Source organism: Chionomys nivalis, chromosome 1, assembly GCF_950005125.1.
Source record: "Chionomys nivalis chromosome 1, mChiNiv1.1, whole genome shotgun sequence".
Classification (NCBI taxonomy): domain Eukaryota; kingdom Metazoa; phylum Chordata; class Mammalia; order Rodentia; family Cricetidae; genus Chionomys; species Chionomys nivalis.
Genome location: NC_080086.1, coordinates 169,776,252 through 169,803,659, shown reverse-complemented (window position 1 = coordinate 169,803,659; position 27,408 = coordinate 169,776,252). Strand labels below are relative to the sequence as shown.

The window sequence follows — 27,408 nt, the reverse complement described above, 5'->3', positions numbered from 1 at the left end:
TGCACTTAAAGTGTTTCTTACAAATAGGCATCTGTCTTTGACTTTTTCTTTACCAGAATATTTTAAAAGTTTGTTCTTCTTGCTTCATAAATTGTTTGATTTCTTATCTGTTATCCAGTATGGTACATCTTTATCTGTTTATCAGTAAACAGACATTGAATGTTTTGATCTTTTGCTATTGTTCCTAATACTACTGTGAACATTTGTGTTCAGGCTTTTGTTTGCCTATGTTTTCTGTTCAGTTATGTGTGTATTCTACGAAGGGAGTCTCTGGTCCATATGGTAACTATGTATTAATATTTTGAGAAACTTTGAAAGCATGTTCTGTGTAGAAAGTGTCAGTTTACAATCTGACTAACATTGTGCAACAAAATTGTCTTTTTTATTGTTTTATTCTGGTAGATCAAAATGTTTTCTCATTTTGATTTTGATTTTATTTCACTGATAACTAATGTTGCACATCTATGTGTTTCTCAATGACCATTAATATGTGTTTTTTGACATAAAGTATATTTAAATCCTTGCCCACGTGTGTGTGTGTGTGTGTTTAAAATTTTCAAGCAGCATTGCTGCAAGGATTTTTTTTTGTATTCTAGGTACAAGTTCTCTATGAAGCTGTGGTTTATAGTTTTTGCTTTTCATTTTGTGGTTTGAGTTTTCCCTTTCTTGATGATATCACTTGAAATACAAAAAGAAACAAAAGTATTATCTTGTAGCTTCAGGTCTGTTACTATTGACAGTTGTGTTACTGTAAAGCATAGCTGAGCTTCACCCAGTGAGTGGATTCATAACTCCAAGTAGGTAGAGATGCCTGTACAGCCTTAACATGTCTGGCCCATCTCTCCTTCCAGCTAGTACTCCATCTCCCTCTTCTCCTCTTTGGAGCTGTGATGTCCGTACTGTAATGGCAGGCTTGCCTTGACCTTGAGCCTACAGGAGTAACTGAAGCTGGCCCTGGGTCAGCATTCATTTTATTTAGGGTTGTTATTCCCTCAATGTAAATAGAGACTGAATCCGATGTTCCACCTCATTTCTCTAGTGGATCATCTCTAACAGAGCCCTGCTTCTGCATATTAAGTGCTCTGGTACCTGGCAGATAAGATGCACAGCTGTGGAGGGCAGTGGTCTTGGAGATAATCATTCTACTTAGTGTAGCTGTTTCTTTTCCCATATTTCTGTAACAGAACCTCAAGTTACTAGAATGCTGAACCACAGTGACCTCTAGACTTCTGAATGTGTATTCAAATACTGTTAAGTGCAACATGACCATTAAAGTTTCATTTTGTCAGAAAGGACATTAGATGATATAATCACCATCACGACAGAAACAATAACAGAAATATAATAACACTGAGAGTTTATTGTCAAGAGAGTTGGGAGTAGGGTGGTGGTGGTACACACCTTTAATCCCAGCACTTTGGAGGCAGAGAGATCTCTGTGAGTTTGAGGCCAACCTGGTCTACAGAGTGAGTTCCAGGATTGCCAAGGCTACATAGTGAGACACTTTCTCAATAAAACAAAACTGAAATAAAAAAAGGGGGACACATCAAGAGAGTTGGGGAAAAAAAGTTAATGAAAGCCAATGCATTGCTTTAATGTCTCTTATTTTGCTATCCCCGAAGAATGCATATTGTTTACAGACTCATACTTTGGAGCTGTAGGATAAAATGAAATTGAAAAATGAATGAAATTTATGCCCTGGTAATGCTGAAGCATGCATGGGCAGCCCATATATGGTGGTTCTATTGAACTTGTCCATATTGGGTTTCATGGTCTAAGTTGATGAGGATGACTGACCAGGTCTCTTCCTCAAGAGGGCACCAGATCTCATTACAGATGGTTGTGAGCCATCATGTGGTTGCTGGGAATTGAATTCAGGGCCCTTGGAAGAGCAGGTAGTACTCTTAACCACTCAGTCATCTATCTCTCCAGCCCAATGTTAAGTAGAAATTGGCTCACTTCAGTTGGTCTATTATATTCTGTGTATGATCTCAGTTGCAAGATTTATATCAATTATTTCTTAACATTGCGGTAACTGATTTGGCTGTTATGCTTAGTTAGCCAAGTCTTCTTTCTGCTGGTATTTGTATGGTTCTTCAAAACAGAAAACTGTATAAATCTAAACTGACACTGAGAAGATAAAGTTATCTTTTAAAAGGTAAGATGGCTCTAGTTTATCTACTCAATGTGTAATTTCTAGGTTTTTCAAGTGTACTGCAGGCCAGGAGTACTACATAAATTCTGTTGATTCTTGTTGAAATTGCAATGTCAAATAGAGTTTTATCATAGGATAGTAATGGGCTGTCACATTGGCTCATTAATTACAACAGTTGGTCATAAAAAAGTCACAGGAATAGATAATATGCTGTGTGTTTTTGTGAGATTGTAGTTGTCACTCCTACTTATGGCAGTAAAGTCTTGTTAATTGACACTGCCACAAAGTACCTTTGCTTTGCTCTTCTACTTTGAGACTGAATTAGTCTGTTAAGGATCTGGGAACTGAGAAACATATGAAGCTCACATTCCAAATTTTTAAATCCTCATTCATGGTATAGACAATAATTTATTCAACAAGTATCTGCTAAACATGTTCTAAGTGCTCTTGAGGGAATCTACTCTGCAAAAGTAATCATGGAGAGGGGATGCAGAATACCTGTACGAAGGTAAATGTGACATGTATTTGTTAGCTATATATGTAAGCCACATGTGGTAAGTTCTTAAAACTAGGTTGAACTACTCTCTAAGTTGAGAGGAGAAAGTAATTTCAGGCCTAAGTGATGAGTGAAGTTGTAAAGTTCAGTGGAGCCGGGCGGTGGTGGCACACACCTTTAATCCCAGCACTCGGGAGGCAGAGGCAGGCGGATCTCTGTGAGTTCGAGACCAGCCTGGTCTACAGAGCTAGTGCCAGGACAGGCTCCAAAGCCACAGAGAAACCCTGTCTCGAAAAACCAAAATAAATAAATAAATAAATAAATAAATAAATAAATAAATAAATAAATAAATAAATAAAGTTCAATGGAAGAGGAATTACTTTGTATCACGACAGAAAACTCTGTGCTCGCTCTCAATATACATCTGTATTCTAGAATGGTAGTGAGAAGTAGGTAGCTAAATGCACTGGCTTGGGAATCAACTTTTGTTCTAAGATCAGCTGCTTTGCAACCTCATTTTGTGTCCTTGAGTGTATAGTATTGATGTAATAATATGTGTCCAGCATATTTCACTATGATAAATGAGATAATGCGGATGCCTAAACTGCTTCCTGTAGTGAAAGTCAGATTGCTTAGCAGGTGTGTATTTTTTTTTCCTAGACACCTTAGGCCATGCATTTGAATGATAGTAAGCACTACTTCCCATGACTAACAGGATTAGTGTCCTTACCAACGCACTCTATTTATTGCTAGGGAATAGCATATTCTGTGTGGCATCTGAACTGCTGTATTAAAAAAATTGTCAAAATTCATTGGAGACCACCTATATGAATGCAGAGTAGTTGTGATTCTTTCCATACCCTCAAATATCCTGAAAGGAACTGTGTTTATTAGGCTGCCGATTTAGGGACTTTATAATGGATTTATAAATTCTTCAGTCATCTCCATTTAGTGACAGTAATCTGGTACTAGATAGATTTAGAAGACTGCTTAAATTGTGTAGCTGTTGGAAATCAAATCTGTTGGAATGTTATATTTGTACTGTTTTCGTGGTGTTTACTGTGCTTCTCACTAGAGTTGGTATTTTATTCTTGTAGGTCAGTGTAAACCATTTGTGTATGATTGTATGCATTTATGTAAATGTTATTTACTTGTTTGATTGTTTTTCCACAGGTTACTTCTAGAACTGCTGGAGCTATTGTTTGACAAGTTTAATGCTGTAGCCACTGCACACTCTGTGGTCCTGGGGTACCTGCAGGACTCTGTTGGGACCCAGCCAATGCAGCAGGAAGAGATTAAATTATATGATATGGCAGATGTATGGGTGAAGATCCAAGATGTGCTGCAGGTAAGGGCTTTGTACAAAGACTGTCATCTTGATTGGAGACAGCAGTGTACAGCAATAGTAAATAGTGACCTAAATTATCACCTTAGGAAGCACAAACTGGGTGAGGAAGCATTCAATAAGTGGGGATGCCATTAATATCTGCCATCTTTAAACCGTCTTCTAACATACTTTTATTACTATTATTATTGTTGTTATTATTATTGTTATTTTGGTCAGGCTTTTAAAATAAGAACTGATTCTCAATATATAGCAATCAAAGATATATACTATCATATTTCTGTTCACACATTCTTTGCTTTACTGAGTCATATGTTTAGCTAATAAATAACTTGGGTGGTTAATAGAGGAAGGTCATGAGTTTGAGGCCATTCCGGGGTTTATAGAGAGTTTGTTGCTGGCCATGGCTATGGATTGAGACCCAATTTCTAAAGAAAGAGAACAAGAGCTGGGGGAGAAGGGAGAGAGAAACAGTAAATATTAAAATGTTTTAAAGCTGTTTCATGAACACAGTTGAATTTAATTTTGCTGTTTTCTTACCATCACCTTTTCCATGCATTGGGTTAAATGACAGGAGCTTATTGAGAGAGATGAGAATAAATCTGTGGGTTGGAAATGTATCACTTTTATTTGTTGAAGATGGAAGGAGTTGCATTACTGTTTGATATGATACTGCTGACATGGCATTTAGAAAGTGCATTATATTTTTCTCTTTGCCAGCAAAATACATTTGATTTATCCAGGTGAAAATTAGAACTACAATTAAGAGTTAGCTGAAACAAATTTGATATAGCTAAGTAGAAATGGTAATATCTACTTAATATTTAAAAAAGTAAGTACATGTAGAGAATTGAAAAATGTAGCTGTTGGAATGAAATCACTTGCACAGAAAATAGGAATGTTTGCAGTGATAAATAAATCATGAATGCAAATTGTACTCATTTTTGAGAATAAATGCACATTTCTTGTAGATTGAATAAGATTGATTCTTAGTAACTCATTTTCTAGACTTATTTTTGGGAGTGAGGTGCCATGTGTTCGATCTGTTTAGATGGATAAAATCTACTTTTTCTGGATTCTTTTTACTAATATGTCAATTACTGTGTACCTATAGTAGGTACTTGAGAAATGTGTATATTGGATTAAATATCTGTGGATTGGAGCTGGTTATTTAACATTTTCCATCCTGGTTTTCTTATCTGCCACATAGAAATGAAATGTGCCTTTCATCTTACAAAATAACATGTTAAAGCAATTTCAAATATTGTTGGACTTCTAGCTCTGGCCATGTTGAAATTGTCTTTTATAGTAAGGAACTATAAACCGGAATGGACTCAGGCAGTACAATTAACAGAAAGCAGAGAACAGATGAGGTTAGTTCCACTTTCTTCCTGCTTGCTTTGGTGGGTACTTTTTAAGTTATTGCCATAGAGAAGTGAAGTCCAAAAGACTATCTTAATGGAGAAATCAGGGATTAGCGTTCAGGGATGTAGAGGCTTCTGAAATTTGTGACTTAGGATACCAGAGAGGAAGACATTGCATGCGAAAGGAGCCCTAGAAAAATTAAAAAGCTCAGAGTTTCCTGAGCTTTTCCTCAAACACAGCCAGTGTGGTATGATTGCTGACTGGAGATTCTGATAGGGTATTCAAATGCTGGGGAATAGGGAGAGAGCATGCTGAAGTATCCCGTGCTTGGCCTTAGGAACACTGCCCCTTTAATCATGGAGCAAAGGTTAGTTCATACAGCTAACTCCCAAAGTTCCCCCAGTCGAGCTGATTCACTTGTTAAGCAATTGACTGGCAGATCTAAACTCTCTAAAGTAAAAGAATCCAGATTTTCAATAATAATGCACACCCACAATGTCTAGAATGCAGTTAAAATACTTGTTTAAAAGTCTGAAAGCATGATTCATAAGCAGGATAGAAATGGACAATAATTAGTATCTGAAATGAAAACATCATCAGACAGAATAAGTTGTGATTTGTATACTCTAGAGACGATCAGTGAACTTAGTCTTAGATTAATGTAATCCATCCATACCAAAGCACAGAGCGACAGCAGACCCAAACCAAAAATGGGTAAAGCCTTGGTCTTCCTGCTGTACTTTCTTTCAGTTTAACAGATATGTGATTGCAGTGGTAGAGGGAGAAGAGACAAAATAGGGCAGAAAGCTATCAGCGGAAATAATGGCCAAAAATTGTTGAAAAATATAGACCCATAGATTAAGAATTTCAACCAACTCCCAAGCAAAATTAACACAAAGAAAATCACCACTAGATATGTTACCAGTTTCCTGAAAACCAAAGGACAAAAGCCTGAAAAGTAGCCTGAGAAAAAAAGGACATATCACCAATAGGGGGGAGGGGGGGGCGGACAATGATGACTAATGATAACCTTCATTACTGATTTGTATCAGAGTCAGCATAAGCCAGAAACCAGTGAATGTCATCTTGAAAGTGCTAGGAAAAGCAACAACAACAAAAAACTAACCCCAAAACATTGTCAATCTAGAATATTGTATCAATTGAATGAGAAGATAAAACAGACATTTTCAAATGAATTAAAGATGAATAAATTTATACCTGCACTTAGGAAATGTAGAAATTTGGGGCGGGGGGGTGTTTCTCTGTTGCTTTGAGGCCTGTCCTGGAACTAGCTCTTCTAGACTAAGCTGGCCTCAAACTCACAGAGGTCTGTCTGCTGGGATTAAAGGTGTGATCACCACCATCTGGCAAGAAATGTAGAAAGTTTTTTTTTTAACGTTTTTTTGAAATATTTATTTATTTATTATGTATACAATATTCTGTCTGTGTGTATGCCTACAGGCCAGAAGGGGGCACCAGACCTCATTACAAATGGTTGTGAGCCACCATGTGGTTGCTGGGAATTGAACTCAGGACTTTTGGAAGAGCAGGCAATGCTCTTAACCTCTGAGCCATCTCTCCAGCCCTTAGAAAGTTTTTTAAGCTGAACGAAAGTGATATCAGATGGTATCCACAGGAAAAAAATATGTGGGCAACAGTAAAGCACCATCTTCTTCATTTGTTGATTTCTTTATTGTTTGATGGAATTTCATTTTTATTTACAACAATTAACCATATATGATAATTTTATAACATATGGGGTTACATAACAGTAGTTTCAGGAAGATATTCCTAATAAACAAATCTGTTTTGTCATAAGTTTCTTACAGCATATGTGAAGATGTATAATATTTAGGATAAACTATAATAAGTTCAGAATTCATAATTCAAACCCTAGGGCACTAAAACAGTAGAATAAATATGTAGATAAAAGCTTGCCAGAGGTGATAAAATTGATCACTGAATAATTGATTAATTTAAATAAAATCAGGAAAGAAAGAAAAAGTTACAAAGGAAAAAGAAAAGATAAATAGCAAAGCTAAAATGATATGGCTAGGACACAAATAGAAAGGTGCATACTAGCTACATAATTGCTTTAAATATAAATGGCTAAACTTCCCAATTAAATAGCAGGGATTAAAGACAAACAAAAAACAAGACTCAGATATACAGTATCAATAGATGTGTTTTATTTTATTATATTTTAAACTTTTTAATAATTTTAAGGCTGTAGGAAAGTTTAAGAATAATAATAGCCTGGTGGTGATGGTGCACACCTTTAATCCCAGCACTTGGGAGTCAGAGGTAGGCAGATCTCTGAGTTTGAGGCCAGTTTGGTCTACAGCGTGAGTTCCAGGACTGGCTCCATAGCTACTGAGAAACACTTTCTCAAAAAAAAATCAAAATAATAATAATAATAACACCCATACCTCTTTGTTGAAATTTGTCTGGTATTAACATTTTATTGCTTTATTAGTTGTCCTTATGTACAATACACACATTTCTTTGAAAAACTTACATCAGTTTATGTAATCTGTACATATTCTAGTTTTAGCATATGACCCAACAATGTAGCTGTTTATTTTTATTTATGTCAGTTGTTCAGAATAAGACATTTAAATATGATATTGTCATATGCAAATACAGCAATTCTTCTCCTGGGGTAGATGGGCTCTGTCTTTGCATAACTTAGACTAATATTTCTAAGTTCCCAACAACAGTGAAATGATCCTAATTCTGCTATGATGAGGAACTGATAATAGTTAAGAATAGCGGAGACAAGTTATCTTGTCTTCCATTATTTACAATGGCTTTAGTTTTATCAAATGTATTTAGTTCCTATACCTTTAAAAACAAAACTCATATTAAAATGTTGATAATAAATGAAGCAACTTTATTAGCTATTAATATATAGATTATATAAATTATTACAATATGTATTTCTGGCTTATTAAGTGAGTTAATTCTTCCATAGGTTAAAAGCGGATGATTTGGGGATTCTATTTTCACATGATAGAGTGAGATATTTTAGCAGCTTCATTGGAATACAATTATATGCTGTTAAGTTCATTTATTTAAAGTACAGGTTTTATTGCTTCTCTCAGCCTGTTGGCTAAGGCCAACTAAAAAGAATAATTTTCACAGTGTTCAGTGTGTTTATGGAATTGTGCAGCCATAGTTATACTCTAATTTTGAGACATTGTTGTTACTCCAAAGGGAAAGCTTGAATATATTATTAGTTACTTCCCATTCTCCACTTTAACATAGTCACATTAATCTCTGTAAGTGGCTTATTTATATCATGGTCTTTTTATTTTCTTTAGTATACATCTTTGGAAATTTTATCTTAATAGAAAACACACAAGATCTGTTCAGGGCACTTAAACAGTGTCATTTGTGTGCCATTTGTGTTCAGAATATCCTTAGCATGTTGATGAACTGGGTCTATGTGGAGAATTGTACCACACAGCACCAACTGCACCATTGGTCCATATCTTAGAGATAATACCTGCCAGTAATGACATACAAAAAAAAAAAAAAAAAAAGAATGGACGAGGTTATTCAAGGATATGAAGAAGAATATTTAGCTTTAATAGAAGGTTTATTTTATGGTGTAGAAGAAAAGCTTTGATTTGGATGTAAGTTATGGAAGACCCTGAGCATCATCTATGTGATTCGTGAGTTGTCTTTACTTTAGTAAGCTTTTGAAGCTGATTGCTGATCAGATTCACTTAGGATTACTTACCTGTACCTTTTGAGTGGGAATCACTGTGGATAATAATTAGATTCTATGCCTTTTAGCTGCTGAGTTTTTTCAGATATATTCGTTTAATATCCTTTTTGTGTGATCATTAACTCAGAATGTTGACTATCAAAATGCTTTTTGAACCAGTAGCACCAACAAAACTCAGAAACATTATAATGCAAATTCACTTCTGCTTTTGATTTACTGAACTAGAGACTCTGAAAAGAAGGTGGGATCTTTGCTTGAGGATTTTTGATTGGATTATGATAAGTTAAAGGAAGGTAAGCAGTAAAACTATTTTTGAAGATAGTGGTTTATATTACTTAAGATATATTGCTATATTTGGCAGTCTGTGGCTTATATTACTTAAGATATTGTCTAATAGTGAAATAAATGTAGGCTTTGATGGTAGATAATGCAAAGTTGAAAGAAAGATTGTGTAAGCTTTTTGAGCATGTTTTCACAAACCTGTAACATGATGTGGTTGATCTGTCAGCTTTAGTTTCAGTATGTTACATATTTTAATGGTAGATTAATGATAAATTATTGGGGCTAACTATCTAATAAATTCTAGGGTATAAAGATGAATACATGGGGTCTGGACTCAGGCAAAGTCAGAGCCTCTAATAGCATCCACGGTACAGTCTGAATGACCTTTTACAAGCAGTGCCCCAGGAAAGCTCTGGCTACGGAATGTCTGGCTGCATGGCAGTTTTAGGACAAAGAGGAGTTTTCATGTACAGTTTTATGCATAGGGCCAATTTAGTTTTCACATGCTTTTTGGAAAAATGATCTTTAGGTTAAAAATTATTGTTGGAGCATGAAATAATTGAAAATCTCAGACATCTGCATTTAAGCGTGAATGAAAGTAAGACGACATGATGAACAGAGCATGAGTGTTGAAGTTCAATTTTCAGCGTTTCTTTGGATGGAAAACGTTTCTTGCTAAAAATTTAAAATAATTAAAAAAAAAAACCAGTAAAATTTGAAGAAGGCAATTCTTAGCTTTTGAAGACATCAGCAGTTGCTTTCTGCCTGGAACCCGGGTTTCCCCTGCATGCAGAGCCCATCTTTTAGTTGGAAGCTCATTTGTCTCAGCATGTTTGTGTCTGGAGACAGACAGTGAGGAGACAAGGCCATAGCTACCCAGGAACAAGGTGGGAGTCCTGTGACCACACACCCTTACTCTCCATTTTTACTTTTCCCTCTTTCAAAGTTGTGATAATAGAAGTATATGTTTTTACCCTCTGAGCAGCAGCAGAACCTTCCAAAATGTCACTTTTTAGTAACCTGCCTGTCATATCCATTACTGTACATTTTCAAGTGTGTAAGACTGAGATCTTGTAAAAATACAAAAATATTCGTTTCTTACTGAATTCTGTGCAACAGAGGAAATAAGAGGGCCCCTTTTTTTGAACAATTCCATCCTTCCCGCTGTGTGATTCTGAAAAGATGTAATTTTTAAATATTTGATTTCAAAACTGTCAATTTATCAATTGTTGGCCGGAATGTATAATTCTTTGGTGTACTTAATAGTGTCTGTAGATTGAGACAGTGGATACCTAGTACTCTGTTTTCAAGTACTAGTCACTCCTGGAACAAGCCATCACTTTTCTAGTATCTTATTACTGCTTTCTAGAGAACGTAAAATAAAATCATTTTACTTTGGTAACTGTTGCATTAATGTTTAAATAGTGATAAAATTAACCTCATGGAGAGAGAGAGACCTTGGAATTTGCTGTCAGGGAAGAAAATCCATGATATTGTTGGTACTGATCATGACCTAGAGGGGACTTTAAAAAAGACATACGATTTCTGTTTTGAATCTAGGGCTGGAATGGGTTATTCTTGGGTTTTGTTGCATTTTGTGTTTTAAGTTAACCGAGGATTCCCAATTTTAAAGGGAAAGTAGCATTTCAAAGTATTCCAGTCATACAACTCTGTAGTGATAGTTCATTTATATATTAATAAATAAAGCTTGCCTAAAGACCAGAATGCAAAACAGACACACCAGTCAGCCATAAAGGCCAGGCAGTGGTTACACACACCTTTAATCCCAGCAGCCACACTAGTTTGCCATAGGAGCTGGGCATTGGTAGTGCACGCCTTTAATCCCAGCACTAGAGAGGAATATAGGACGGGATGAGGCAGGAACTCTCTTTCTTTCAGTCTTAAGAGTTCATAGAGGTAAAAGCTCTCTAATGGCTTGGCTGCTTTGCTTTTCTGATGCTTAGGTTGAACCCCAATATCTGTCTCTGGTTTTTTATTAATTGTGCTAGAAAACTCATGAGCCAATTCTTTAGAAATAGTGTTTCTTCATTTCTCAGACTTGAAAGATTTAGCTAGTTCAGATAATGTGGTGAAGCTATCAGCCAGCGATTGGTTCTCCAGAAAGGTGTTTCTTTGTCAGAGTTCTGTTCTGCTTTGCAGTGGGTAAAATGACACATACTGGTAGAATTCAGTTAACATTTGAAAGGCACTTCACAAACTTTCTTCTAAATTGCAGTCAGTTTGAATACTACTAAGACTCTCCCTGTTCTGTTTCATGCTTACTATTTTTTTTTTTTTTTTTTTACTATTAATTCTTATAGCAGAAAGGGATGGGTAGTCAAGATGATTCGGTGCCTAACACAGGTGTGGCAGATAACTAAGGCAAAGCTCCAGGACATTCAGTGCTCAGTGAAGCCTGTCTTAAATAGGCACAGTTGTTATACTGAGCCAAACTTTAGAACATAGAAATTTGGCAGGGAGTTGGTAGATGTGGTAGTAAATCTGTTCTTGAATTTTTAGATTCCTGTGATGACCTGGGCCTGATTGTGTCTTGACCTATAGGACCACAGGTAGAAATAACAGATCTTCCAACCATCTATGGCCAAAGCATACCTGTCTAGTTTCACATGAGCGTTTTAGAGAATGAACTAGATCTGCCAAGAGTTGCATCATGATCCTGCTGGTACTGCTTCTTGACATGTGCTCCTCATGCTTCAGTGCTCCTGAACTGGGTGAACAGTGTGTGGGAGCATGCTCAGAGACCACAGTGTGTGCCCATGCCGAGTGCTGTAACAGCGGAAATAGTGTGCTATGGAAGTTCTCATGTGTGAAGTCAGCCAACAGTTGTGATCTTCACTGACAGTGATCTTGTCTATCAGAGGTTCAGAGAATTGGTAATTTTTTTTTTTTTTTTTTTTTTTTTTTTTTTTTTTTTTTTTTTGGTTTTTCGAGACAGGGTTTCTCTGTGGCTTTGGAGCCTGTCCTGGAACTAGCTCTTGTAGACCAGGCTGGTCTCGAACTCACAGAGATCCTCCTGCCTCTGCCTCCCGAGTGCTGGGATTAAAGGCGTGCGCCACCATCGCCTGGCGACAATTAGTAACTTTTAAAGTTTTGTTTTAAAATGTGTTTTTTTTTTCTTTAAATCTGTTGAATTGTTGAAGAAATATGTGTATCTAAGTTCTTGGCAGTTGTGATAATTGTTTTTAAACTTGATTTTCTGTTGGTTCCTATAGAATTACTTGCAAACTTTGTGGCTTCAATCATCTGCATTTTACTCCCATAGTTTTGAGTGTCAGGATGTCATGAGCCTCAGCTTTATGGGGACTCTGCCTTCTGAGGTGCTGGCTGTTATCATTTGCCCGGCTATTTCAGCTACAATGTTGACTGCTTAGAATGTGCAGAACACTTCAGTATGGGATTGGCACCTTCGTGTTTCCACACAGCCTCTTCCTCTGTATGACTTTACTGGGTGCTGCTTCTCAGGGCTGTTGGATACTTTACATGATTGTTGACTTCCAGTGGGACTTTTTGCAGGGCAAAGCTGGAGATGTTTCCAAGCTCAGTGTGTGACAATATATCACCTATTTTCTGTAAGCTGATAGCGCTGCTCGGGCTCAGGAAAGGAAAATCGTAGCGTGCAGTTCGTCATCAAGGAGAGCAGTGTGAAGCAAGGAGTTCACAGCTGGGCTTGCTTTTGTTTTGTGTTTAGGTACTGGGGATTGATCCCAGGACCTAGCACATGCTAGGTCAGTACTCTACTCCTGCCAGGCTTTGGCAGCCCCACAGCTATCTTCATTATACAACACTGTGCAGATCAGATCTTTGACTTTTATAGATTATCCAGAGTTTGATATTGGCCTGAAGTTACCAAACCTTCCCTTGCTAAATTCTCTTTATTAGTGGGAGAATACTTTAATGAATCATAGTATTAAAATTTTTACCATATTAAAGATCAAGATACACTTAAGAAATGCATGGCCTTTTACAAAGTTGCTTTGTTCAAGTGAGTTTATGAAAAGTCACCTTAGGCTGAGCACTGGAGTGACTGCTTATACCTCACCTTTCCCTTTGTGCTCTCTGCGGTTCTCTCTTGTCACATCCTCTTATCGGAATGGAGGCCTGAGGGAATGACTTGTAAACATGGTATCGCACCTGAGAGTTATATGTAAAACTTACCTCTCTTCCTTGATAACATTTTTATTTTACTTTGAGGCAGGGTCTCATATGGCCTAGGATAGCCCCAGGATGGCCTTGGTCTACCGATCCCGATCCCGTTGGTTCCAGTACAACATTGTACCACTATTCCTGACCTCACAGTTTTTAAGTGATTGATTCATGAGTTTGTCTTTGGTTTAAATTTTAGCACTTTAACATTCAATTTAAAAGACTTTATGATAGTAGTTTTTAATTGATTCATTTAGCTGAAATGATTTTTAATTTTCTTTTTTGAGACAGGGCCTCTGTACATAACCCTGCCTGTCCTGATACTGATACTTTCTATGTAGACCAGGCTAGCCTCCAACTCATAGAGATCCGCCTGCCTCTGCCTTCTGAGTGCTTGGATTAAAGGTTTGTGCCACCATGCCTGACACCATTTATTAAAATGAGAACTTTGTGTTGAGAAATATTCCGTATCAGACATTTTACTAATTATACAATATGGAATTTGTCACACATACCTGTGCACAGGTATGATCATTTTCCTATGGTGAGGAATTAGAATTTCAGATTTACAAGAGAAGCACAATGTGAGAACTTCAGCCTTTTCTGTCCTAAAATGCCAAGCATTTTGATTGTTACCCTTAGAGTAATTTGGGCTTTCACATTAATTGGGTCACTTATGGTTTGGGCCATAGCTTTGATGAGTCACCTGGATATTCTGAATGTTATCTCAGTGCTGTCTAGTCCTCTTTCCATTCTCTAGCTCTCATCAGACTGGTCACCAGGATAGCTGTGACTTCCTGTTTTCCTCTTTCCCCTTTCCTCCCCTCCCTATTTTTAGAGGGAGTTATTCTCTTTGCATATCATGCTTTCATTAGATTATCATTGGCAGATGGCATAAACAGCTTTTGGTTGATTATTTTTCCTTCCAGGATACACATCTTTTGTTTGTTTTGTACTTCTTGTGGTGGAGGGAGAAGCAGCTCCTGAGTAACATGCTGGTTCCACAGCTTATGCTCTTGTTCTGGAGTCATAGTGGAATAGACAAAGGAGAGATATTACTAATATGTTTGCTGTATTATGAGTAGATGTGATGTTTAATTTAAAAATGGAGTATAAGCTATAGGGTCCTTAGCCTTATACCTGAGGTAAAATGTGACATAGAACCTGCTGCTGCAGAATTTCATCTGATAGTGGCCTACAAAATCTCTGTGAGGGCTAATCAATAAGATACTCATAGCAGAGACTTTTCTCTAGATCTCTGCTGCGTAGTTAGGACCTTGTTGCTGTGGGTAAGGGGTGGTAATAAATGCAGATGCTGTAGCTGGAGATGTGCCCATATTCTACTGAGTCCCCTTATTTGTTGTGTTTTAAATATATAAGGAGTCTGTTGAAGTGTCCTCAGTTCTTTTTATTAATCATGGCCAATCTTATTTGTTGCATCTGTGCGCTTAAACCAGTGATTCTGCAGGTGTACAATTATCTGTGTATTCTTTCCAGAGAAGAGAACCTTTTTAAATTTTAACCAATTCTAATATGTATACTTGTTGTTCAGAGGTAGGATTAGCAAATGCTGTAAGTTCAGTTTTATTAAAATCAAGACCACTGATATGGGACTTTCCTGGGAGATGTTAAATAAAGTGTGCATTTGCCCTGTATAGAGAGGGCATTCATGGTCCAAAGGAAGGGTTCCATTCAAGTCTGTCTTGGTGAACAAATGAATTTATTGTGATATACAGGAGCACAGAAAACTCATGGGCATATATACCACTAAGAACCTCAATTAGTTGTTTAATTCTTAAATCTTATTGATTGGCAACTCATGGATGAATCAGATTGCCTAAAGACCTCCTGATCTGGATCCTCATGACCCACATGACACAAAAGGAAACATGAATAGACCTGGTCTCATGAGGTTGTCCTGTGTGACTTGTTACAACTCTTTAATGGTCCTGTCCTGCCCAGGAGAATAGCTGTATTATATGTATTAGTAGCAGTCTTGACAATAAAAGAAATACGAAATGAATTTGGATTAACTTAGAAAGCTATGCCAGTGTTGCACATTTGTGAAAATATCTGTGCTCTATACTTAGCAAATGATGATAGGATGAAGAAAGTCCTTGAAGATGGGGCGGAGCATCAATATCTGCACTTAATAGTGCTAAGGAAAATTAGGCTGTTGTGTTGTAATTGATCTCCATTTGAAGATTTTGGTCAATTTTAAAGTAGCAGCCCAAAGACAGCAAATACTTTGTTTTTTATCTGAATTCTTGACAGTGTTGACAAACAAGTTTTTTCATCCAAGATTGCTTTTGACTGGAAAACAACACCACAATGTTAATAGTTATTATTTCTTTTTTTTGAAAAGGAAACTTTCCAAATTGCTTTTCTCTCTTAATTCCCACTTACTACTTATATGTTTTGTGTTTGTATTAATATATTATATTCCTATCTTCTTCTTTAGGTGATATTTCTTCTAATGTTTCTTCTTCTTTTTTTTTTTTTTAATTTATTTATTCATTATGTATACAATATTCTGCCTGTATGCCTGCTGGCCATAAGAGGGCACCAGACCCCATTACAGATGATTGTGAGCCACCATGTGGTTGCTGGGAATTGAACTCAGGATCTCTGGTAGATCAGGCAATGCTCTTAACCTCTGAGCCATCTCTCCAGCCCCCCTAATGTTTCTTCTAAAAATAATTTCAGAAATAATTTTGATCTGCAAGGTAGTTAAAATAAATTAAGATTAATTGAGAATAGTTTGTGACCCCATGAAAAAATATCCAGTATGAACACAAATACTGGAGAGGACCATAGAAGGATGAAGTCACAGTCGGTTAAAGTAGTTGTATTGCTTGCTTGAGGTAGGAATTGGCACATTTTAGCACGGAGGTGAATATATATGTGAATAAACTGTGGGACCTGAGGACATGGAGGTCATTGTTGTTAGTTTGTCCTCTAAGAAAGTATTACCACAGTTACTACTAACCAGCCAAATACAAAATTAGAACAGATTAATTTTGGGTTCTATGAAGATCTTTGGACAGTCTTTAGAGTTGACTCTTTAAGCACTAGCTGCTATTATTGTTTCTCTGTTTTCCTACATTATGAAACATGTTCAACATAGTATAATAGATTTTCATGCACCCATTATCTATTTTTACAGTTACAGTTTTATGGCCAAGATTGTTTATTTCTTTTCTTTTTCTTTTTTTTTTTTTTTTTTTTTTTTTTTTTTTTTTGTTTTTCGAGACAGGGTTTCTCAGTGGTTTTGGAGCCTGTCCTGGAACTAGCTCTTGGAGACCAGGCTGGTCTCGAACTCATAGAGATCCGCCTGCCTCTGCCTCCCAAGTGCTGGGATTAAAGGCATGCGCCACCACCGCCCGGCTTGTTTATTTCTTTTCTACCTATATTCTTTCCCCTATTGTGAAACAGTCTTAAAGATAATATTGTTTTGTTTCTATTTATATGTATCTCTAAAAGATAAGAACTAGTTTTCTAAAAACATAGCCATGGCTAAGGCCAAAATTTCCTTTTCAAATATTCCGTAATGTTTACATTTTCAGTTGTTTACATGTGATAATTATATGCTTTTCCATTTTTGTGATCTGGATCTAAATGAATTTGAAATGTTATAATTTTTTGAGTTTTTAAAAAACTTTCAGTCTACATTCTCCTTCCATTTTATTTTATTTTTCATTCCCTGATATTTATCAATGAAACTTGATTATTCGGTCTGCAGAATTTCCTGTATCCTGGCTTTTGTTGATTGATTATTGTCATTGACTATTTTCTTCTGCCTAATAATTTGAAGGTAAAGGGTTGATCAGATTTAAATGAATTTTAGGTTCAGGATTACTTCATCGATGGTGGTAGACACTCTTCTTTTTTTGTTAAAGGACTAATGTGGTTAAAGTAGTATGTTTTGGATGAGTAGTCTGGCGTTAATGTTCATACTAAATTGATGGAGAAGGAAATGGGTGGAGAGATACCAATTGGAAGGTAAGTTCGATTTGGAAAGTAGGTCAGTGTGTTGCCTAGGAAAGCTGGGCAGTTAAAAAAAAAACAAAAGGAGATGGAGATTAGAGAACTTTCTGAAAAACGAACAGACTTGACTCTTATACATGGAGCTCTCCAGGTCAGGGTGAAAATTTAAACCCAGGTGATTGAGAAAGGATAGTGGCTTATCCTTGTTAAACTTGAGGTACTGGCAGATATACTTATAGAACTGTTACAAGCAGTTTGATTGGGCATGAGAAGCTGGGATAAGAGACCAAGAGGTCTGTCTACCTGGGGCTAATACCTGCAGAATGAAAGGGCTGAGTGAATACCAATTGCCCCAAGTAGTCTGTAGACTCAGCTCTCTGTGGTTGTCACAGCAGGTACAATCTGAGGCTGGAGCATCTTGTGATAATGCCACATTCTCCTGTCTTTTCTGCTACATGCTTGCTTCATAGGGACTGGTATGTAACATGGATGCAAATGCTTTTCGGGATTGGGGTGGTGTCTTCTGGAAGCTGGTGTTTTCTTTCGGCATCTAGACTGACCCATTTTGGAGGAGGTATGTACCAGATCAGTAAGTGAGCCTGAAAGTGCCAACAAGACAGTGTGTGTGTGTGTGTCAGTGTCTCAGTGTCACTATGGTTAGGAGATTGCTTATCCTTTCCCTAGTGTTCTTTGTCTTGTAATTCCTGTGCTCACCTGCCTGACCTTCCTACTACTGAGGACCTCTTGGTGAGACCACAGGTTTCTTGATGCTTTTTCTTGTTGTGCCAGAACCTAGGAGTTGTAGTTCATTAGGAACTGTAAAAACTATATATAATTACTACGTGTACCACCACTAAAAGGATTTTAAGAAATATATTCCTTCCACGTCCCTCTTTAACTGCCTAACATTGCTTGCTCACTCCTCTGTCTTTAGATGCCTTTTGCTTGTTGTGGAAAGATGGCAGAAAAAAAAAAAGCACTATACATATAATTCAAAGTTTGAAGAAGGACGATCCTTCTTTATAGGTGCGTTCAAATCCATCTTCATTTTTTTTTTATCCTGAGTAAGGTTATGTAGAAAATATTATGACATTTAAAGTACAAGTTTGATTTTTTTTACGTAATTCTTGGCTTCTCATAATTATTTGTTGATAATTTCAAAGGATTGTTCATATAAGAGAATGACATACACCCTTTTAGATTAGCTACTTTAAGGTTTTGTATGGTTTTGAAAATATAAAGTCAACAATAACAAAACCCATGCTTTGGATATGATTCCATGGGAAGATAAGGACTGCAGCAGAATGAAGTACAGCAGATGATGAAGGATTAGCACACCAAGTAGCCAGCCTCATGGGGATGATGAACGACAGCACTTAGATATGTGTTAGCAGCGTGATATGGCAATGAAAAAGGCCAGCACTATTTTTGGCTATGATGCACCAAACAGCATGTCATCACTGAGCTGAGCTGATCATCTCTTTCTCCCAGTCCTCAGAAAGTGGCATCTGGAGGCTACTTCGAGTGCTAGGCACATGTGTCCCCGAAAGATAGGCAAATGGGCGAAAATCCCAGATATACCATCGGCAGTAATTGAGGACTTCATATGGGGCATATTTTGCTGTCTTCCAGAGGAAGTGGCACATTTGGGAATGAGTTTGGTATTAAAATGTGTTAACCTTTTAAGAGCTAGGGAGATGCTGGTGGCATAGCATCACTGTAAAGTTGTTCACTAGAGAGTTCTGACTCCTCGCTAGTTGGAATATATTCAATATAGTACTTACAGAGACACATGCTTTTACAGGCAGCAAATTATAAAAAAAGAGAAGTGTTTATGGTTAGCTCTGTTCTGGTCAGAAGCAGATCATCAGCATTATGTTGAATAGGGTGTTAAGAGGGACATGAAACAACAGGTGATATAGGTCTGGAACCTTTTTTTTTTTGGCTTTCAAGACAGGGTTTCTCTGTAGCTTTAGAACCTGTCCTGGAACTAGATCTTGTAGACCAGGCTGACCTCGAACTCACAGAGAATCACCTGTCTCTGCCTCCACTTCCCAAATATAGCCCTATCTTTTCTTTTGTTTGTACTATGCATCTATCCTGCTTCCTTTGATCTCATTTCTAAGCATCTTTTCTCTTGTGATCCAACTCTCTGCTTTTTCTCTGAACCATTCATTTCCTTTCAATAACTCTATGAGCTTTTGCTTTTAGCAGCATTCTCTCTCTCTCTCTCTCTCTCTCTCTCTCTCTCTCTCTCTCTGAGCTCTTGCTTTTAGCAGTATTCTCTCTCTCTCTCTCTCTCTCTCTCTCTCTCTCACACACACACACACACACACACACACACACACACACACACTTTCCTTTTCTTTAAGCAAATTGAGCCAGAATAAAGGTTGTTTCCTCCACCCAGGACCATGATCATTTTATATCTTTTAATTTCTCAATGCTTATACTGGATGGTTTTATGTCCCCTGGCAAACCTTACACAGGCTAAAGTCATCTGAGAGGAGGAAACCTCAATTAAGAAAATGTCTCCATAAGATCCCACTTTAGGCGGGCCTGTAAGGCATTTTCTTAATTAGTGACTGAAGGGATGGGGAAGGGCCCAATTCCTTGTTTGTGCTGCCATCTCTGGGTTAGTGATCCTGGGTCCTATAAGGAAGAAGACTGAATAAGCCATGAAGAGCAAGCCAGCACCCCTTCATGGCCTCTGTATCAGTTCCTGCGTTCAGGTTCCTTTCCTGACTTCCTTAGATGATGAACAGTGATCTAGAAGTGTGAGCCAAATAAACCCTTTCCTCCTCAACTTGCTTTTTTGTCAGGAGCCGTGTCCCCCCAAATTATTACAGGAAGCACCGCTGTGAGGAGTTTTGCAGAGAGCTTTACTTCTCAATTGTATTGAGAATAGTCTTATTGACCAAGCCTATCTCACACCCAAATTAACTGTTAATAGAGAGCTATCTGTTAAGGGAACCTGCCTCACATTCCAAACTATCTAGACAACTAGGTGTGTTACCTTGTGACTTCCCGACCAAGGAATCGTGACCTGACCGATCGTAACCTCTTGGACTATGTGACCGGCATGGACCACGTGACAAGACCCATGCCCCAGCCCCCCAAGCTCCTCATCCAGGGGCTATATAAGCTGTAACCATGACTCTAATAAAGGGAGGCTTCGACAAATCTGCCTAGCCTCCTTCCCCTTATCAGCCTATGTCTTTCAGGTGGTGCCTCTCCGTGACCCTGGAATAACTGACCAGCCAGGCGGGTTACAAACCCTAGACAGAGTAACCCGTCGAGGCGGTCTACACTTTTTTAGTTGTGGTGTTTCATTGCAAGAATGGAAATCTTCACTAAGACCAGTTGGCACCAGGATAGTGGGGTATTGCTGTGACAGACCTGACCATGTTGTTTTGAGGGGGCTTGCGGGGACTTTGGAATTTTTTGTGAGAAAGGATATTGAGTGTTGAGAGCTCAGTGAGCTGTTCTTTAGGAGCCTGGAAGATAAGAATGTTCAGAGCAGTGCAGACGGTGGAGGCCTGGCTTGTGAAGTTTCAGAGGGAAGCAAAGACCTCTACTGCCATTCGTGTGAAGAATTTGTGTTGTCTCAGCAGCAGGGACAGAAGAATCAGCTGTTATTAACAAGAGATCAGAGCCACTAAAGTAAAACTGTAGCTTTGCTGGGACAATGGATGCTGGTCATCTGTTATTAAACCAATCAGCCATTTGAGAGAAGATAATATAGTTTATTTATTATTACTTGAGTTTGACACAGGTTGTTGTCTTCAATATGCACCTACCAAATACTGAACTGGTGAATGAGTAGTAGCTACTCAACACTTATCTATGATTGGTTGGTTAAAGATTTACTACAAACTATAGTTTTATTCCTCTTAAATTCATATGATCAGTTCTATTTTTTAATGAGATGCATTGTGATGTGAAGCTTTTGTGAAGGAATTAGGTGTTTGAGTGTAGAGAAAATTCCATGTATGAATGGATTCCGTGCCCATTCACAGGCCTCAGAGATTTCTCTCTGCCATGTGGTGCCACAGCTAGAATGTGGCTGTGAACCAGGAAGCAGGCCTTCACAAAAAACCAGATTAGCTGGTGCTAATTTTCCAGCTTCCAAAACTCTGATAGAATGCATCTCTGTTGTTTATGAGCTTCGCAGTATATCGTATTTTGTTACAGTATCCCAAACAAGGATAAAATTGAGTTTAAAATGCCTTTTAAATGTGATGAAGTTTGTAGACTTAAAAATGTGGAGGACAAGACTCAATGTGAAAGTGTAATGTGCTCTAGGAGACCAGTTCTTCCTTCTTCTCTAGACCAGGGTGCACTTAAATTCTTCTAAGAAAGGTCATGGTCTGGCAGCCTGACTTGAGACTTTACAGGATTATTACCGTCTGACTGATGTTCAGTTATGGGCCAGCATCATTTTTATTATGATTATGCCAGCATACTTGTAAAGATGGTGAAACATTTAGTAGTAAGTTAGGCTAAAATAACTGTCCAAGATCTTCCTTTATTCTTTGGGAAAAGATATGTAAAATTCTGATTTTCTTACGTTTACTATAAAAATTTTTCTTTAATTTTTGCCAGAAGTGAAACTCACTTGTACTAAATTAAATTCATTTCTTTCAACCCGGTATTTGCCTTCTTTAGTGCTGTCCTTCTCTAGACCTTTGGAGACTTTACTCTTCAGTTCTTTGGAGTAAATGTTAATTAAGCAGGGCACACATTTTAGAGGAGGCTTGGTTACTGGGGAGTGATGTGGAGGCCTTCTGACTATGCTTTGCAAGGGATTTTGTGATTCTCTGAGTGGTCAGGTCGTATTAAAATGTGAGGCTTTTTTTTTTTTTTTAAAAAAATAACTCCTGACCATCTGTACAGAATCATGCTAACATCATTGATGATTCTTTCACATAGTCAAAGAATTAAACAAAAAGTCATATTAATTTTCAGCTCTATTAGAGATGCTGGAATCAAAAGAGCGTTTGCCAAATAGGAAGGGACTAAATTGGTAAGAGAAGGAAATTTTAATTTCAAGCTTCAAGTGAATGTTACAAATGATGTAGCATAAAAATCTTCTACTAAAAGTGTTCTTTCTAAATACTAACACTGTGGAGACAGGGAGAAGTGGAAAAACAAATTGGTAATGTGTAAAACTAAAATTGCTGGAATTGGGTTACCTTATTCTAATAACTTATTTCTAAGGCCTTACTTTAAATCTGTCCAGCTAGCCTTTGGTAGTTAGTGTTTTGCCATGGTTGTTGTGTTATTCAACATTTCTTGTTGCTGTGACAAAACACCTAACAAAGTAACCTGAGGGAAGGGGCAGTCATGTGGCTCACGGTTTCAGACGGTACAGTCTACTGTGATGAGAAGACGGGGCAGCTGATGAAGGCCTAGTGTATGACCATAGGAGCTTGCAATATGGCTTATTCACATCTTGGTTGTTGACCAGGAAGCACAGAGCATGGTTGCAAGCTACTCTCGTTATAGCTTTTAGAGGTCTGCCTGATGTGACTCACATATGCCTCTTGGTTGCTCCCACCTCCAAATTCCACATCCTCCCTAGATACTGCTAGCAGTTGGGCATCAGGAGTTCAAACACATTAGCCTGTGTGGCTGTTTAAATTGGAATCCTAGCAGTTTCTATGTTTACATTGTTGCTGATTAAGTGGAGGTTCATTCATCTTTTTTCCTTACTTGGCATCTGTTGAAGATGATGTTGTAGATGAGCAAGCGTAAACTTCCTGAACAGCAGGGCCCTTTAAAACACATCAAGAAAAGTTTGTCTCTTAAATATAAAAGAGTCTTATAATTTTCTAGCACCCATATGTCAGTATTATCTCACTATGTATATAAAGTGGCTCACCTGACATCATCATCAGGGTCAGAGCGATGAAGAAGGGAATGCAGTGCCGAGCATGAGGAAACTTTCACCTTCTGTTATTCTCCTGGTTTTATTTTCTAATGAATCTCTCTTCATCCATGGCTACTGGGATGCAGATAGAGCACAGACATGGCACAGTGTTAAAAGGAGCAGGGAACTGGAATCCCAGAACAGTAGCTCTGAAATTACTGAGACTAGTTTGAGTCCTTTGAAACTATAGAGACAGTTATAGCACTCACATTAAAATAAGAAAAAACAGGAGACCTCTATATATATGACACACACACACACACACACACTTTAGAAATGGAAAGGCCATCTGTTCATTCTCTCTGCATTTCTACGGGAACTTAATCTGACAGTGAATCATTTGGGATTCCTAAGAAGAAACTTGTACTAATACTGTACTGTGTGGGAAAGAATAGGGACAACTAAAACTTTCTCTCTAGGGATTGCTTTGCTGTCTGTTCCCTCCCCCTCCCTCCCTGCCATACTTGCACACGAAAATCTGATGTTTTCCTCTATTTTTTTGTTACCCTTTAATGACTATGGGAGAAATTCATTCTTATGCCTTACTATGAAAAATTTTCAAGGTTCCACCTGACTTTTGACAGACAGGTGGTTTTTAAAGTGTTATTTCCCAGACGAGCAGCATCTGCATCACTTGGAAACTGGTTAGAAATGCAAATGTTCACATTCTATCCCAGACTACTAACAGAAAAACTTACGGAGGCTGGGGCTATGCAATCTGTGTTTTACAATCTGTGGCTGGCGGACACAGAATTCAGCACTAGACTGGAGTAAAGAAATGCTACTGGTAGTTCAGAAAACTTCATCCAGGCTTACAGAAGTGAATATGACCTTGTTCAAGCTTTACCTGTATTATTTTTTTGGTTTTCCCAACCTTCCTGGGAACTTGCTATTTAGTCTTCTTCCGATGGTGACATTGTATCCAAGCACAGATGATTGGTAAGCATTTGAGCCAGGCTTAGAGTCTTGATAATTATTTCGAAGTCAGTTCTCCTTACTACTGTTGAACAGGAAGATTTGGAGAAGAATGAATGGTTTTAATTAATTATTCTTGAGACTTTATTCTAACCGAGAAGGAAGGCTTCTAATAATTTATAGTATAGCTCTGCCCCACTCCTGTTCATCTAGCTGACCTAATACCTTCCTTCTCACTTGAACGGCCTTCCTTGTGTGGGCCTCGATCCTCAGAAGACTTTAACTTCCCTGTAGTGTGCTACCTATACTATAGCCAGTCAGTCTGTGTCGCACTAGAAAAGCTAGCACCGAAGAGTGACTTTCAAGGTCATTATCCTCTTTCAGTGCAAGAGCTGTAATTTGGCTCTATTATATTGGTACTGTAAGACTACAGATTTGCTGCCATCCTTTAAATTTTTTTTTCTCGTTTATTTTTAAGACAGGATCTCACTATGCAGCTTATAATGGTCTAGGAATAGCCCAGGATATAATTCCCCTATTTCAGTCTCCGTGATGCATGAATTACAGGCACTCACCACCACGTTTTCCTTGCCATCCCTTTCCAGTGTGAGCCAACTGGGATTGCTCACTCTTTTCCCTATGTTACATTTAACAGTCACTGCAAGCCTGAGGCATGTTTTGGTTTTTACCTTTCCACTCAACAGTACTGGTTCTGTTTCAAGACTTGATTCAATTGGGGGCTTTCCTAGAGCTCGTCTAGCTATTTTTAACCAGGCTTGTAGGCAGCAGCCTTCTCTCTTCCTTCTCCTCTTCTTACTTCTTCCTTGTCCTCCTCTTCCTCATCTTTATTTTCTTCTTTCTCTTGTATAAATAATATTGTTTTTTTTCCCATAAAGTTGTATTCTCCTTAGTTGAATTACTGTTCCTTGCAGAATGACGTGTGTGTGTGTGTGTGTGTGTGTGTGTGTGTGTGTGTGAGTGATGTCTGTGTTTGAATACGTAGGTAAGGAGGCTACAGATCAATGTTGGGCATCTTTCTCTATCTCTGTCCACCTTGTTTGTTGACACAGATTTTTTCACTGAACCTGAACCTTGTCATTTCTGCTAGACTGGCTGACTCCTGAGATCTCTTAACTATAATCACATAACCAGCCATAAAAATAAAAATAAAAAGATCGCATACTTCCAACATACAGTAGCACAGGATATACTTAACCATTCCAAAATGCAGGAAAGGGAGCATAGTGAGGAAATACTGGACAGAATCAAGACTGAAAACCAGCTGTACAAACACCAAACTCTGCATCTCCATGTTAAAGCACTCTTCAAACCTCCAACTCTGTTCAGCTTTGTCGTCTGCAACACACTTCTTTCTTTTGGGCTGGATCCACTCTCTGTTAGCAGCTCTCTTTGGCAGATATCCCGTGACCTTTCTCATTTCTAACATCTTGGGTTCTCCAAGGCAATCCAGTCTTCAACTTAGAGATCCTCTAACCTCTGCCTTCCCAGTGCTGGGATTAAAGGTGTGCCCCACCACACTGGCTTTAAGCTTTTACTTTCTTTTTTTTTTTTTTTTTTTTTTTTTTGGTTTTTCGAGACAGGGTTTCTCTGTGGTTTTGGAGCCTGTCCTGGAACTAGCTCTTGTAGACCAGGCTGGTCTCGAACTCACAGAGATCCGCCTGCCTCTGCCTCCCGAGTGCTGGGATTAAAGGCGTGCGCCACCACCGCCCGGCCAAGCTTTCACTTTCTTTAGTTCTGTTTCATAAGTTAGAAATTTAGCTAGGTGGGATCTTGCCCTGAGATAACCATTCCCTTTATTAATCAGCTTGTCTCCTTGAACACAGGACTAGCTCTGTTCCACTACATGGTACTCTTTTTCTCCTCAAAACTTATATTTTGTTTTTTACTCTGCTCAACTTGCTCCTTTTCATTACAAATCTTTATAAGCATGAACACTAGTAACCCCAGAACAGAGTGTATTCTACATTGTTTTGAGATTTCCTCTGCCAATGGAATTAATCTAAAACTCTTCACTTTAGCTTCAGGTAGACTCTTGGACAAGGGCAAAAAGTAGCCACTTCATTTATCAAAATATCACAAGAATGATCTCTAGGCAACACACTAAAATTCTTCTCTGAATCCTCTTTAATGAGTCCCCAACAGTTCACATAACTTTTAGCATCTCTGTTTTCCGTGCTCCTACCAGTATGACCCATTAAGCAGTGTTTGAAGCATTCCACTGCATTTATAATCCAAAGTACCAAAGTCCAAATTCCTCCAAACACATTGTCAGGCCTATCATAGCAATACCCCCAGTCTCTGGTACCAACTTCTATCTTTGTTAGGGTTGCTATTGCACTGACAAGACACCATGACTATGGCAACTCATAAAGAAAACATTTAATTGTTGTGGCTTACTTACAGTTTTAGAGGTTCAGTTCATTATCATGGTGATGGGGAGCATGGCAGTGTTCAGGCAAACATGATGTTGGAGTAGTAGCTGAGAGTCCTACATCTTGTAGGCTGCAGGAAGTTGAATGAGACACTGGGTAGTATCCTGGGCTTAGGAAACCTCAAAGCCCAACCCCCCAGCGACACATTTCTTCCAACAAGGCCATATCCACTCAAATAAAGCCATACCTCCTACTAGTGCTATTCCCAATGAGATTATTTTGGCTAATTACATTCAAATTACCACAATGAGTTATCATTACATCTGCCTTTTTTTGGTGTAGTAATTCCTTTTGTTCTGTCATCCAAGTTCTAAAGAAGCCTAACACTGCTTAGCTTATGAAAACAGAGGAGACAGGACATGTTGAGAATGGGATGGCTATAGACTTCATTTTTTTCTGGTATGTCAAACAACACCTTTCCATCTAAGATCTTTGATTTCTTTCTTTGCAGTATTAAAGATTGAACCAAGAACCCCGCACAAGGCAGGCAGGTGATGTGTCCCTGAGTTATATCTCTGGTCTCAGTCTGGGATCCTAGTGCCTTTTTGCATACAGTAAATGGTCTTCTTTTATCATGTTCT

At 38.1% G+C, this 27,408-nt stretch overlaps 1 protein-coding gene across 1 annotated transcript in view; it reads left to right on the top strand.

Annotated features, from left to right (window-relative positions):
* The window catches only part of Exoc4 (exocyst complex component 4), a 756,055-nt gene that overhangs the window by 105,177 nt on the left and 623,470 nt on the right, over window positions 1-27,408 (top strand). Inside the window, exon 7 of the mRNA XM_057763023.1 lies at window positions 3,825-3,999. Coding sequence (XP_057619006.1) covers window positions 3,825-3,999 — 175 coding nt within the window. The remainder of the gene's footprint in view (window positions 1-3,824; window positions 4,000-27,408) is intronic.